Source organism: Lagenorhynchus albirostris, chromosome 2 (assembly GCF_949774975.1).
Source record: "Lagenorhynchus albirostris chromosome 2, mLagAlb1.1, whole genome shotgun sequence".
Classification (NCBI taxonomy): domain Eukaryota; kingdom Metazoa; phylum Chordata; class Mammalia; order Artiodactyla; family Delphinidae; genus Lagenorhynchus; species Lagenorhynchus albirostris.
Window position 1 is genome coordinate 184243683 of NC_083096.1, and position 13834 is coordinate 184257516.

At 63.8% G+C, this 13834-nt stretch overlaps 1 protein-coding gene across 1 annotated transcript in view; it reads left to right on the top strand.

The window, feature by feature from the left end:
- MEGF6 (multiple EGF like domains 6) overlaps positions 1 to 7584 on the top strand; it is a 37677-nt gene extending 30093 nt beyond the window's left edge. Inside the window, exons 22-33 of the mRNA XM_060142843.1 lie at positions 193 to 321; positions 600 to 737; positions 1129 to 1257; positions 1426 to 1557; positions 1662 to 1790; positions 2344 to 2472; positions 3474 to 3602; positions 3882 to 4010; positions 4244 to 4372; positions 4459 to 4587; positions 5171 to 5299; positions 7270 to 7584. Of these exons, the coding sequence (XP_059998826.1) occupies positions 193 to 321; positions 600 to 737; positions 1129 to 1257; positions 1426 to 1557; positions 1662 to 1790; positions 2344 to 2472; positions 3474 to 3602; positions 3882 to 4010; positions 4244 to 4372; positions 4459 to 4587; positions 5171 to 5299; positions 7270 to 7568 (1730 nt within the window). The 3' untranslated portion in view covers positions 7569 to 7584. The remainder of the gene's footprint in view (positions 1 to 192; positions 322 to 599; positions 738 to 1128; positions 1258 to 1425; positions 1558 to 1661; positions 1791 to 2343; positions 2473 to 3473; positions 3603 to 3881; positions 4011 to 4243; positions 4373 to 4458; positions 4588 to 5170; positions 5300 to 7269) is intronic.
- Positions 7585 to 13834: the final 6250 nt, after the last annotated feature.

The window sequence follows — 13834 nt, forward strand, 5'->3', positions numbered from 1 at the left end:
ACCCTTCAGCCCTGAGCCCCCGGAGGCTGGGCAGCTGGGCCCGGGGAGCCCTGGAGCAGATCGTCCTAGAGGCAGCCCTAGGTCCCTGCCCTTTGGGGCGGGGCCTGCAGGTCCAGTGGGCTGGCCCTCCGAGGGTTCAGGCCCCCGGCCTGGCTGGCGGGGATGCTGCAGGTCACTTCTCTCTTTCCCCAGCCTGCCCCGCGGGCCTCTACGGGAAGGACTGCCAGCACTCCTGCCTCTGCCGGAACCGGGGCACCTGCGACCCCGTCTCAGGCCACTGCACCTGCCCCGAGGGCTGGGCTGGGCTGGCCTGTGAGGAGGGTGAGCGCCGGCAGGCGGGCGGAGGAGGAAGGAGGGACCCTGGGGCCTGGAACCCAGGGCCAGCGCCCCGGCGTGCCTCGGTGCAGCCCCTGCCCCTGTGGCTGCCTGGAGTTGGGGGTCAGGGTCCTGGGGTGTGGCCTGCAGTGTCACCAGCCCACTGGGCACCCCTCCCTCCCGAGGACATGGGATCCGAGGCTCTGGGTGCGGGAAGCAGGGGCGGGCGGGGGTGTCCTGGGCCCCAGGGGCTGGACCCTCACCGGTCCCCTCCCCTGCCCCAGCCTCTGCAGAGTGCCCCCCGGGGTTCTCCGGAGCCGGCTGCCAGCACGTCTGCGGGTGCCTCCACGGCGGCCTCTGTGACCGGCACACAGGCCACTGCCGCTGCCCGGCCGGCTGGACCGGGGATGAGTGCCGGAGCCGTGAGTGGGGCGGGTTAGGGCCCCTCCGGTGTGGCCTCGGCTCACGCCAGGGTGTGGAGGCCTCCCCGGGGTGGGCAACGGACAGGTAGGGGGCAGGGCTGTGGGCTGAGCTCCCGGGGCCTCCCCGCCTCTGTCCAGGGAGCCGCCCAGAGCAGCCCGCCCGCCTCTTTCCCCGCAGCCTGTCCCAAGGGTGCGTTCGGGTTCTCTGTGAGAGGAGAACTGTGCCTGCCGGCGGGGGGGCCGCCTGCCACCACGTCACCAGGGCGTGGCTCTGCCCGCCGGGATTGAGGGGCTTGCGGTGTGAGAATGGCGAGCCCCCAGCTCCGCTGGTGCTCTGGGTGGGGCTGGGCCCTTCACACGATGACCCCTCCGGGCCCATGCCTCCCTGCAGCCTGCACGCCCGGCTGGTTTGGAGAGGCCTGTGCCCAGCGCTGCCAGTGCCCACCCGGCGTTGCCTGCCACCACGTCACTGGAGAGTGTCACTGTCCCCCAGGCTTCACTGGGCCCGGCTGTGAGCAGGGTAGGTGACCAACCTGGGCGGGCCCTTGGGCAGTGGGTGGCTCAGGCCACATGTGCCCCTGTGCTGGGCCCCAAACCTCTACCCCCAGGAGGGGCTCCGGGAGGCGACTCCCGGGAGGATGCCCACTCCAGGCAGGGCCGGCACTGACCTCCTGCCTCCTCACCCCAGCCTGCCCGCCCGGTGCCTTTGGGGAGAACTGTGGGCAGAAGTGTCAGTGTCCCGGCGAGGACCAGGCCTGCCACCCTGCCTCAGGGGCCTGCGTGTGTGCCGCTGGCTACCACGGTGCCGGCTGCCAGCAACGTGAGTGTGCCCATGCTGCCCGCTGGGCCCTCGGGAAGGATGACGTGGGAGGTCAGGGGCTTTGTGAGCCCCCTGGCCCCTGGCAGCTGGCCCCTCCCCTGCAGGGTGCCCGCCCGGGCAGTTCGGGCCCGGCTGTGAGCAGCTGTGTGGGTGTCTCAACGGGGGCTCCTGTGACGCGGCCACAGGGGCCTGCCACTGCCCACCTGGGTTCCTCGGAACGGACTGCAGCCTCGGTGAGTGGCCAGGGTGAGGGCAGGGGCAGCTCCTCCCTGCGCCTCGGTGGTTAGGGTTAGCCAGCCTGCGGGGAGGACAGCCCCTGACCACCCCCTTCTTGGGCCCGCCCCCCGGGGCCTGGCCGCAGGCCGGGCTGAGCTGGGGGTTCCATGTGACCAAAGCATCCCTGCCGGCCAGCTCTGCCTGGCCGCGTGCTGTGCCCCCAGCTCACGCCGTGTCCACCAGGGGCCGTGCAGAGGCCAGCTGGGCATGCTGCCGAGAGAATGGCCTTTCCCTGAGCCAGGTGGGGCCTTTCCAATCATCTGGAATCCTGGCTGGGCTAGCGGGGTGGGCGGGGGGCCGCCGTGAGTCACGCGAAACGCAGCGCAGGCCGGCCCCCAGCAGAGCCAGCAGGCAGGGGGCGTGGCAGCAGGCAGCCCCGCCGCATCTGGGCAGACAAGGGAGTCTCCCCACCCCGCCTTCCCTGGCCCATCCCGCCCTGTCCCAGGTTGACACGGCAGAGAGAGGGGGGATCCTGCCTGGAGTGGCCACCCTCCCATTTCCTCCTGGCAGCCTGTCCACACGGCCGCTTTGGCCCCCGCTGTGCCCACGTGTGCAGTTGTGGGCAGGGGGCGGCTTGTGACCCCGTGACCGGCACCTGTTCCTGCCCCCCCGGGAGGACCGGCGTCCACTGTGAGCACGGTGAGAGCCTGCTCCCCCTGCTGCCTTGGATACTTCATGGGTATCACTCCCTCAGCCTCGGGGGGAGGGTGATGGGGTGAAGCCCTGGGGTCACTGGCGGAGAACTGGGTCCCCGCCATTAATCCCCCAAGTGCCCTGAGGATAAGTGAGGGTCTAGCTTGTGTTGACAGCAGCGTCCACTCGGGTCATTGGGTCATCCAACAGCATCCCACGCCTTGTCTTGACCTGTGACTCCAAGGCTCAGGCCATCAAGTGACCTGTCCAGTTCCCTGTGGCCAGTGGGGGATGAACCCGTTCTGACCCAGAGCCCCCCCCAGCAGGAGGGGTCAGGCGGCTGTTTCGTCTGAGGACGGAGCCAGCCTTCTGGCTGATGTCCTCTTGGGTTGGGGTCCCTCTGGCCTTTCTACCGGGCCCAGTGGCCAGGGACCCCACAGAGAGGGAGGCCTGGAGCCCAGCCCGTGGTGGGGAGCTGGGGCAGTCCCTGGGGACTGTGGTGGGGCTCATGCTTACGATGGCATGCACGGTCCTCAAGGCCCTGCTTGGCCTGGCCCCGCACCCTGGTAGGTCTGAGCCCCCTGCCGCCCTCTGGTCCTCGTCAAGGGGCCGGTCACACTCCCCGAGGCCCGCAGGGAAGGACGGTAGCCATGGGTCAATCAGCGTGTGAACAGGGGCCACCTGGAGTGCAGGGTTGCCCAGCCTCCTCTGTGCTGCCACCTCCAGGAAGACTTCCCTAACCCCCTCCCGCCAGCTGGGCAGGCACTCACAGCCCCTGGCGGGCCCTGGTCCCTTTCGTCCTGTGTTATCCTCAGCGCCGACCAGGCCCGGCATCTGCGGAGGATGGATGGACGGGCGGGATGTGGTTGGTGTTGTTTCCTGGTGCGTGTGTGCCCAGGGGGTAGGGACTGGTTCTGAGAGGCCCGGGGAGTGTTTGTTGAATGACTGTCAGATCTGGGGGTTGCGTCCCTGGGCCAGAGCTCTGAGCAGTGCCCGACTGTCCCCAGGTTGCCCCCAGAACCGGTTTGGTGTGAACTGTGAGCACATGTGCTCCTGCAGGAACGGGGGCCTGTGCCACGCCGCCAGCGGCAGCTGCTCCTGCGGCCTGGGCTGGACCGGGCTGCACTGCGAGCTGGGTGAGTGTCTGTCCGGGACAGCCTGGGGGCCACATCGCCGTGTGAGCTGCAGGGGTGGTACCTGCAGGGGAGCGAGGCCGTACCCGGTGTGGTGGTGGCAGGGTGGGGGCCCTAGGCTCCCGAGGGGGGCCATAGCTCGAGGGCGTTTGCGGGGGCCGCAGGTTGCTGTAGGGCCGGGCGAGGCTGCCAGGCTCCGCGGATCAGGCTAGTGCCCAGGGGCCAGCCCCGTGCCCCCTGCTCTCCCGTGGCAGGAGGCTGACCCGCCGGCCCCCTCCCCAGCCTGCCCCGCCGGGCGCTACGGTGCTGCCTGCCGCCTGGAATGCTCCTGCCGCAACCACGGCACCTGTGAGCCCTCGTCGGGCGCCTGCCACTGCGGCCCCGGCTTCTACGGCCAGGCCTGCGAGCACCGTGAGTTGTGGGGTCGGCCCCTGTCCCGGCATCCGCTCCTCCGCTTTCCGTGTCACTCCCCGCGGGGGCCCGATGGGATGAGGCCTGACCCCAGCTTCGGTGGGGCTCCCGGGCCAGAGGTCCCGGCTCAGGGCCGGGCCTGGGTGGGAGGACAGGGGAGCTGGGCCCCTGACCCGGTCCTTTGCTCACTCTGGGCAAACTGAGTCAGGAGCTCCAACCCGGGTCTCCCTCAGCCTGTCCCGCTGGCTTCCACGGGGCTGGCTGCCGGGGGACGTGCGAGTGTCAGCACGGCGCCCCCTGCGACCCCGTCAGTGGCAGGTGCCTCTGCCCTGCCGGCTTCCGCGGCCAGTTCTGCGAGAAGGGTGAGTGGTCCGTGCGCCCACGTTCTCCATCCGGTCCCTCACCCCGGGTACGGGACAGGTGATGCTAAGCCCACTGCCCCCACCAGGGTGTGAGCCGGGCTCATTTGGAGAAGGCTGCAACCAGCAGTGTGACTGCGAGGATGGGGTGCCCTGCGACCCTGTCACCGGCCACTGCCTATGCCCCCCGGGGCTCATGGGGGCCACCTGTGACCTGGGTGAGTCTGGGGCCCCGCTTGGTGGGGGGCATGGGCGCGGGTCTCTGTCAGTGTTTTTGACCGTGTTGAAGGAGCCCCACCTGTGCCACGTGTGGCCTGGGCACCGTGCCCAACCCTTCCCTCTGCAGGGGCCCCAGCACGGAGCTCCTGCTTGGGTTGTCAAGGCCAGTCCCACCCTCTGGCCCCCACCTGAGTCCCCGGTTAGCCTCTCCCTTGGGCGTGGGCCCAGTTAGGTGGGAAGGAAACATGCCAGCCTCCCAGACGTGCCCGGGCGGAGGCGCCGGCCCTGGGGGCTCCACACACGTCCTCGTGGCTCTTGGCCGTCTCGCCCTGGAGGGAGCATCCCTGACCGCCCGCTCCCCTTTGCCAGCCGGGGGCTGGGCGGGAAGGCGGGGCAGTGATCCTGGGCCGGTGCCTGGTGCCCTGCGCTTTCCCACGTGAGAGCTCCTGCAGGACAGGGAAGCTGAGGCCCGAGGTCCTTGCTCCCGCACATCCCCACAGGGTGGCCCGAAGCCCGGGGTCTCTGCCGCAGGCAGACGGGTGTGGCACTCAGGCCCGGCTCTCCCGTGTCTTGTGCCCTCAGGCTGCAGAAGCGGCTTCTTCGGGCCAGGCTGTGCCTTGCGCTGCTCCTGCGGGGGGGGGGCTGGCTGCGACGCTGTCAGTGGGCGGTGCCACTGCGTGGGCGGCTACATGGGGCCCACGTGCCAGCAGGGTGAGTCAGGCTCGGGGGGAGGGGCGACTCTCCGCTGGCTGGGCCAAAGGTCACCAGCCAGCGCGGGGAGGGGCGACTCTCCGCTGGCTGGGCCAAAGGTCACCAGCCAGCGCGGGGGGAGGGGCGACTCTCCGCTGGCTGGGCCAAAGGTCACCAGCCAGCGCGGGGAGGGGGCGACTCTCCGCTGGCTGGGCCAAAGGTCACCAGCCAGCGCGGGGAGGGGCGACTCTCCGCTGGCTGGGCCAAAGGTCACCAGCCAGCGCGGGGAGGGGCGACTCTCCGCTGGCTGGGCCAAAGGTCACCAGCCAGCGCGGGGAGGGGCGACTCTCCGCTGGCTGGGCCAAAGGTCACCAGCCAGCGCGGGGAGGGGCGACTCTCCGCTGGCTGGGCCAAAGGTCACCAGCCAGCGCGGGGGGAGGGGGCGACTCTCCGCTGGCTGGGCCAAAGGTCACCAGCCAGCGCGGGGGGAGGGGCGACTCTCCGCTGGCTGGGCCAAAGGTCACCAGCCAGCGCGGGGAGGGGCGACTCTCCGCTGGCTGGGCCAAAGGTCACCAGCCAGCGCGGGGAGGGGCGACTCTCCGCTGGCTGGGCCAAAGGTCACCAGCCAGCGCGGGGGGAGGGGCGACTCTCCGCTGGCTGGGCCAAAGGTCACCAGCCAGCGCGGCGCCCGTGGTATCTGCAGGCCTCTGACGGCCAAGTGTGAACCTTCCAGCCCTTGGACCACGGGGCCGGACTCGGCCGTGGGCCAGCCAGCAGTGCCCTGCTGACTCCAGGCCCAGACAGCGGCTGGGGTGGGCTCAAACTGCAGAGGGCGGAGACCCCACGGGCAGGGCTGGGTGATCCAGCGTGGGTGGGCGCAGACCCAGCCCACCGCCCCACCCCTTCCTCGCCCTGTGTGTGTGTGAACCAGGGCACGACGGTGCGCCCGTGCATGTGTGTGCAGTAGCACAGGCGTGTGCTCCCGTCTGTGCACGCTAGCACCTGCGTGTGTCCCAGTGTGTGCGTGCCGGTGCCTGTGTGTGCTCCCATGCGCACGTGTGCTTCACAGCATGCCTGTGCTCCAGTGCATTCGTGTTCCTGTTTGCACCCACGGGCAGGGTCGGGGAAGGTGCCGTGATGACACCGTGGCCTCTCAGCCCCCTGAGCCTCTGGGGGAATGTGCTGCCTGCAGGCAGAGCTCGGGGTGCCCTGCCCCTCCGGCCAGCTGTGCTCCTCTGGTGTCCCGGTCCCCTCCCCCAGGCCCAGCCCGCTCCTGGGAAGAGGCAGCACCGAGAGGCCGTGTCTGCCAAGCGAGAGCAGAGGCTGGCTGGGGGCCTGTGCCGGCAGGCCCTGAGACGGGGCGAAAGGGGAGCCAGGCTGTGAGCGGGGATTCCAGCCTGGGCTCCTTGGTTTGGGGGCCCCAGCCGTGGTCTTCATACTGTGTGTGCATCTTCTTGAGCCTCGTCGAGGCAGCCCTGGCCCCAAACTGTTAAGCACCTTTAGGGGAAGCATCCCACCTCCTGCAGAGGGGTGGGGTGGGGCAGGTGGAGGCAGAACCTGGAGGGCTGGTGCTGGGATGAGCGCTGTCCATGGCGGCACCTGGTGGTCAGGTATGGTACTGCACCGCAGGCGTCCTGGGCGGCCTTGACCTTCAGAGAGGGTCAGGAGCTGGGGGTTCACCTGCCTGAGGCCCCGTCTGCTTGAGCAGAGCCATGCTGGGAAGGAGGACAGGCAGGGCCTCGCTGCCCTCTCTCCTGGAGTGGACCCTGCTTAGTCCCTCCCCATCCAGCCCGAAGTCCCACCTCCCGGCCCCTCTTCCAGCAGGCAGGGCTGGGGACTTGCCTTTGGGGAGCGGGAGAGCCCCATCATTTGCATAGGAGTGAGGTGGGGAGAGGCCCTGCAGGGTGGGAGTGGGGGTCCCTGCAGGCCTCGCTGCCCCGTTTCTGTTGCCCACCAAAGGGTGGGGCAGTAGCGTGTCTGTCTGCCTTCAGGTGGGCCCTCCCAGTTCCCCGAGACCCCATCCACAGCCCTGGGCCCAGGTAAGGGGGCCGGGGGCATCCCCACTTTGCCAGGAGGGTGGCATTTGGTGGCATCGCGTGTTCGTTACCAGCAGCCTGAGGCCAGAGGAGGGGTGAGAATCGGGCACTCGCGTGTGATCTGGGCCCCACTGGGTGGTGGGCATTCCAGAATCTGGGCCGCAGAGATGAGGCGTCGGGGGCAGCTGGGGAGGAGCGGCTGGGCTGCCCCCCTCTGTCGGGCTGGGGCTGGAAGGACAGGAGGGGAGTCCTGAGCCCAGAGCTCTGAAAACGTGGAGAGTCTGCCCCTGCCCCGGGGTGACCTGCTCGTCTCCTGCCCCTTCAGTGGCTTCACAGTCAGCCTCCCACCGTCCCGGTCTCAGCAGCAGCAGCGCAGAGAAGCAGTAGCTCAGGGGCAGCGCCCGCCGAGCCTGTCTCCCAGGGGCCGCTGAGAGGACCCAGGGGCCTTGGTGACCACGGAGGAGGGACACCAGGGGCCGGGACTCCTGCCCCGCCGTTGTCTCCGAGGCCTGGGGACAGTCGTGCAGCTGCAAGGATCGTCTGGCCACGAGGAGGGAGGCCCTGCCCAGCCGCGCTCTGCAGCACCGGGGCACCGGCGCGGGGCCACAGTGTGGAGGAAGCCCCCGGCCGGCGCCCTGGGGCGGGACTGCGGGCAGGTGTGGGTGCAGGTGCGGGCGTGGGGCCCCTGCCCTCGGAGCAGGTTCTTCTGGTGCTAGGCCCGGGGACTGCTGCAGCTCAGCCTGTTTACCTGGAAACAGCTGGGCTGTATTTATGGAAAGGTATTTATGGGCAGCCAGACATGCCCACTGCACCCCTGGGCGCTGGAGGGCTGCCCGCCTCCTGCCCAGCCCGGGAAGCCCTGACTCGGGACTGCGGGACCCTGAGGGGCCTGTGGGTGGGCGCTTCGGTACCATGTGAAACCCAGTAAGTTAAGAAAGGAGCAGCCACTTCCTCAAGGCCTTGTGTTCACTGCTTCGTGTGGGCCCCGCGGGGTGGCCTCCTGGGCCTGCCGCCATGAACGCGCCTGACCGCAGAGGCCCGCTTGGCCCCTGTGCCCCCTGGGGACCGGGGTGCCACACAAGCAAAGTTGGGTTTTATCCCAGTTCCCAGTGCTCTAGAGGGGCGTGGTGCCCCGAGACCGAGGAAGCGCTGAGTCCTAGAGCCTGCATGGGGGAAGCATGGCCCCGAGGGGAGGAGGCCAGGGGTGCTGTTGGGGGCAGCCTGGGTGCCCCCCTACTCCTACCCTGGCCCTATCTTCAGGGTAGAGCCAATGGAGAGGGCTGGACCCAGATTGTCACGCTGGACACTTAGGTCTGGGCTGTAGCCCCCTCCCCCTCCCCTCCAGCACCAGCCCAGGTAGCTGATGCCTCTAAGGGCGAAGGATCTCATGGGGCAAAATAGGGTGGGTTCTAGAAAGCCCTGTCCCCTCAGACAGCTAGTGAACAGCCAGTAGCAGAGGAAACCGAATCAATGGGCCACCGTGTTAAGACTCTGAGGGACATGAATATAGCCCATACCTGGAAGGGGTTGGGGATGGTGGTGGTAACGTGGTGCAGGAAGAAGCAGAGGCCAGGAAGGACCAGGGGCAGGACTGAGCGGGAGCGTGTGGGCGCTGCAGTCGGAGGGAGGGTGGCAGGAATCAGGCTGAACAGTGGGTTCTCCAGCTCAGGACACTCCCAGGAGGCAGCATGGAGGCTGAGAGAGAGAAGATACAAAGGAAAGATCGGTAGAAACGGGCAAGGGAAGTGTTAACACCCGTGTGTCTGAAGTCCTAGAAAAAGAAGGTAAAACCCATTGACACAAGGCAGCAGGTTCTCAGGTGCAAAGCTGGATGGTCTCAGATGGAAAGCACTCAAAGTGCAAATAAAACAAAGTGAAAAAGCCCTCGTCCAAAGGACTTAAAGAGTAGTAGTGGCAAGGAGAAATGCTACAATGCCCAGAAAAAATAAACAGGCGTCAAGAGTGACATCTGACTCCACAGCAGAAACACTGAAAGCGAGAAGATGATAATGTTGATTTCAAAACGTTGAAGAGGAGATGTCGAAATTTGAATTTCACGGCCTTGAATCATGTGTCCTGCTAAACTGTCACTGAGAAGCAAAGTGGTTGTTTATTCTCAGGTGTCCAGGGCCTCGGTGGGCACCGCGCGAGAACCAGACGTGAAAATACACTCAGAGAAGTTTCCCAGCAAGAAGGGAAAGTGTGAGGTAGTCACTGCATTTCCCATATGACCTAGTGATTAAGAGAATCACAGCGGAAGCCAGGTGAGGTGGGAGCTGAGGCAGGTGGGGAAGAGAAAGACACTGATAAAAGGAAGCGAAACTCTAGTGCAGTTGGAGCTGAATAAGAAACTGTGACCTCCGCAAAAATGCTGGCAGGATGTTTAACTTTCAGATGGGAGGGAATTTCACCTCTCCAGGGGAAGGCAGGAAGGAAGGAAGAGTCAAGCAGAATAAGGAAGCAGATTAAAGCCTGATTGAAGTTGTTACAGATGATCGAAAATCAGATTCCTAGACTGCGTTAAACATGCTTCAACTGCATTTTGTTTACGGAAGACATTCCTGGAAGGACAGAAGTATAAGCATACAAAGTAAACAGAAGGAAAGCGGGGCCGTGAGTTTTGTTATTTCAGGGTGAAAAGCATCGTACGTGCCTGTATGTAAACATACACACATCCATGCACCAGCAGTCGGGGCTCAGATTCGTGAAGCTGTGGTGGGTGTAACAGGCGGAAATGATTAAACTGGTGATTTTAATATAAAAGCCAACACAAAAGCAAGACACAGCAATGATAACGTTTTAATCACCTTTACACACATGCTGTGTATACCTATGCCTATATTCATTTATTTCTATTCACATATGTGTACATCTATGTTTACGTCTATGAACTTCACACTCAGCGAATGGAGAATAACGGAACATTTAACAGACCTAAAATTCCGTCTTTGAAGAGTAATAAAGAAGAATATTCTAACAAGATTGATGATTTTTTTAAACATGAAGCAAGAAAAAACAATACAGAAGGGCTTCCCTGGTGGCGCAGCGGTTGAGAGTCCGCCTGCCGATGCAGGGGACACGGGTTTGTGCCCCGGTCCGGGAGGATCCCACATGCCGCGGAGCGGCTGGGCCCGTGAGCCATGGCCGCTGAGCCTGTGCGTCCGGAGCCTGTGCTCCGCAGCGGGAGAGGCCACGGCAGTGAGAGGCCCGCATACCGCAAAAAAAAAAAACAAAAAAAACAAACAAAAAAACAATACAGAAGATGGGAGGGTTAACTACAGACACAGAGAATAAGACAAAAGAGAGTATTAGGAACAGCTATGTACTAGTAACTTTGAACACTTAGAAAAATGGATATGTTTTGGGAAAGTATAAAATGCCAGGATCAGTGTAAGTAGAAATTAAAAATGTGAATAAACTAGTAACAAGTAAATGCAAACAGTAGTCACAGCTCCACCTCCCCCTCTGTCACCAGGAACACCTGGGACAGGTGTCGTTAAAGGGGGCTGGGCCAGACTTCCAAGACACAGGAACTTGTCTGATGTGAGATGTTCCAGAAACATTAAATAGAGGAAACGCGACTCATTTCAGGAGGCCAGTCCCAACTGGGTTCTACAACCAGGTGAGGGCAGTACGAGAAAAGAAAATTACAGACTCACAACATGTATGCAGAAAGCCTGAGTAAAATATGCCGGCGTCTCAAAAATATTTCGAAAAAACACTTGATCCAATGGGACTTGGACCTGATTAAAATGAGAGGACAGTTTAACATCAGAAAATGTGTCCATGTGTTTGGGTGACATGAAAGATCACGATGGTCTTGCTAGAAGTAGAAACAGCATTCGGTGAAGTTCAGCTCTCTTTCGGATGTAAGTGCTTGGGAAACTGGGTACAGAAAGGCGCTTTCTTGGCAATGGTCATGTGCTAAGAATGTACTAGTTGGGCAGGGAAAGTGATGGATTCCAGCAAGCGGCCCAGGCCTCCTCGCCCCCCCACCTGGGCTCCTGCCTCCCCTACCCCGCGTTGCTGGTCTCCTCAGCCCTGATGTGACAGCCTGTATTTCTGGCCGTCCTTCCACGTTAGAACTGGGGGCATGGGCTCGGCTTGCGTCATGCTGGGCCACCTGGACAGGACCTGGGTTGGGCCCTGTAAACTTCGTGGGAAGAATGAACAAATTCCCTTAAAGATGGAGAATCAGATCGTCACTCACTCCTCCTGACCCTAGCAGAGCTTGGAGGACCCCAGGCCATACCATCAGGTGAGCAAAAGAAGTGAGAGGTGTTCAGACCTGCGGGGAAGGGACAGACCAGCCTGTGGCTTTAGGAAAGCTGAGAGGGCCAGAGACAGATTAGCACAATCATAAGAATTTGGCAAAGTGGGCCATAAAGTCATATCGATGATAGGAGATGTATAAAACCTATAAAAATCTGTAGTTCTAAAATACTGCCAATGACCCACTAGAAAACAGAATACAGAATAAGATCCTGTTCAGCGTGGCAACAAACCCCGGAAATACCGGAATTTATCTCGCGAGAAGATGGGTGAAGCCCTTCACAGTTTCAGATCTTAAGGGCCAGAAAGTGAGGATGCCGGCCCCGGCCAGCCCTCAAACGGACTTGGTTCCAGTGACGGGGTAGATGGGTGACAACTGGGGGGGGGCGCGGTTTGGGGCCCAATGTCAGGAGTGCTGACAACAGAGAGCCGGGAGGAGGTGAGCGGGGTTCACCGAAACCCAAGGGCTCGCGGGGGTGTGGGTGGAGAGGCGGGATCTGCACGTCCGAACACTGGTGCACAGCGCTGCTCCCAAGGGGCAGAAACGGCGGTCCAAGGGCTCTACGTGAGGCCTGGGGATTGGGGTCCGCCAGGCACCGTTGGGTCCCAGGGATGCAGTGTAGGCCGAGGGCTGGGCCGCAGTGCCTGTGCCGGCCACCAGGGGCGATAGAGGGCAGCCGGGGCCGGGTTGGGGGGGGTCTCCCAGCAGGAGGGACCCGTCAGGGATGTTCCCTAGTGGTTGGGAGCAGCCAGATGTGCAGAGAGATCCTAAAACTCTTGTTGAGTGCGGTGAGAACGAGGTCATGGGAACATGCGCCCTTTATGTAAATTATGTCCCCCGCTCCATAGAGGGGAAACTGATTTACAAGGACATGCAGCACATGGGAGGGGGGCCTCCAGGCCCTGGGGTGATGAGCTCAGCTCGGCCCCTGATGCTCCCCCTACAGAGGGCTGGGGGGCCGTCCAGCTGTGTGACCGCCTACCCCTGGCCTCTGCACTCCCGCGAGCCACCCCTTGTGCTCCCACCTCTCCAGGGAGGGTGGAGGGTGCCCACTGCCCCTCGGGGCTGGGCACTGAGGTGCCCAGGCAGCTCTGGGGAAGGGGCGCAAGCCCCCACTCCTCACTGCTCCACAGTCATATCCACCCTGGTGCCCCGAGGCGAGAGGCCCCTGTGGAAGGGCTGGGACACCACAGTGTCGTTCCTACTGGACCCCGTCTGGACGTAGGCTCTGCTGGAATCGGCTGGGGTCCTAGGAAGCCTCAGTGGCCCCCCGCAAACCCGCTGACCCCACCAGTAGGCAGAGGGCCCTTGGGCCTCTATCTCCCCACGTTGTAACAGGCGGGGCCGGGCTAGGTCCACTCCTGGTGTCGCCCCCTCCCCAGGGGAGCAGGTGTGACAGGCTCCTCCATGGGACCCTCTGTTATCTGGAGGGGGAGTGCCGCTAGGCACCAACACCAAGGACGTCTGTGGTCCTAAGAGGAGCAACTCGGCAAGGAGGCAGGTCCGAGCACCCTCCAGCTGGGGGTGGGGAGGGTCCCGGCTGGCCCTGCCCTGGGAGGGGGTCATGATGATGGGATCATGACACCAGGGCCCGCAGGGCTGGACCCCAAGCTGAGCAGAGAGGCCCCTCGGAGGGGCCCCAGCAGGCACAGGTGCTGGGGGGAACCTGGGCTTTCCTCTCACTGCCCACAACCCACCCTTCTAGGCCTCTCCAGGCCTCACCGCAGCTGGGGCCCTGTGCTTCCCGATTCTGCTGGGAGGGTTTTTGTCCCGAGCTGGCCTGGTCCGGGCCTCCCCAGGTGGACCCAGCCACCAGCAGCCCCGTCTCCAGTGATGGCCCCTCCCCAGGGTCCCGGGATGTCCTTCCTCCAGGCTAAGCATTCTTAATCTCCGCCTCCGAGGTAGAGGGCCTGCATCCACTTTGCAGAAGGAAACTGAGCTGAGGTCGCTGACCCCAGGTCACTAGAGCAAGGACGTGACCCAGGGCTTTTCCAGTTAACTGAAAACGTACCTGGCAACCGAAGGGCGGTGGGCTGGCCTGCCCTCCCGGAGAGTCAGGGGTCAGTGGTGAGAAGGAATAGGCCGGCTGCAGGCAGCTTGGCTTACACACCGATGCTGCCCACCTGCTCCTGCCCAGGGCACGCACACACGTGCACACACACACACCAAACACACACCTGCCCCTCACCCTGGTCACCAGCTTGCCCCACAGCAGCTCCAGGAAAAGAGCAGGACTTAGCTCACAGG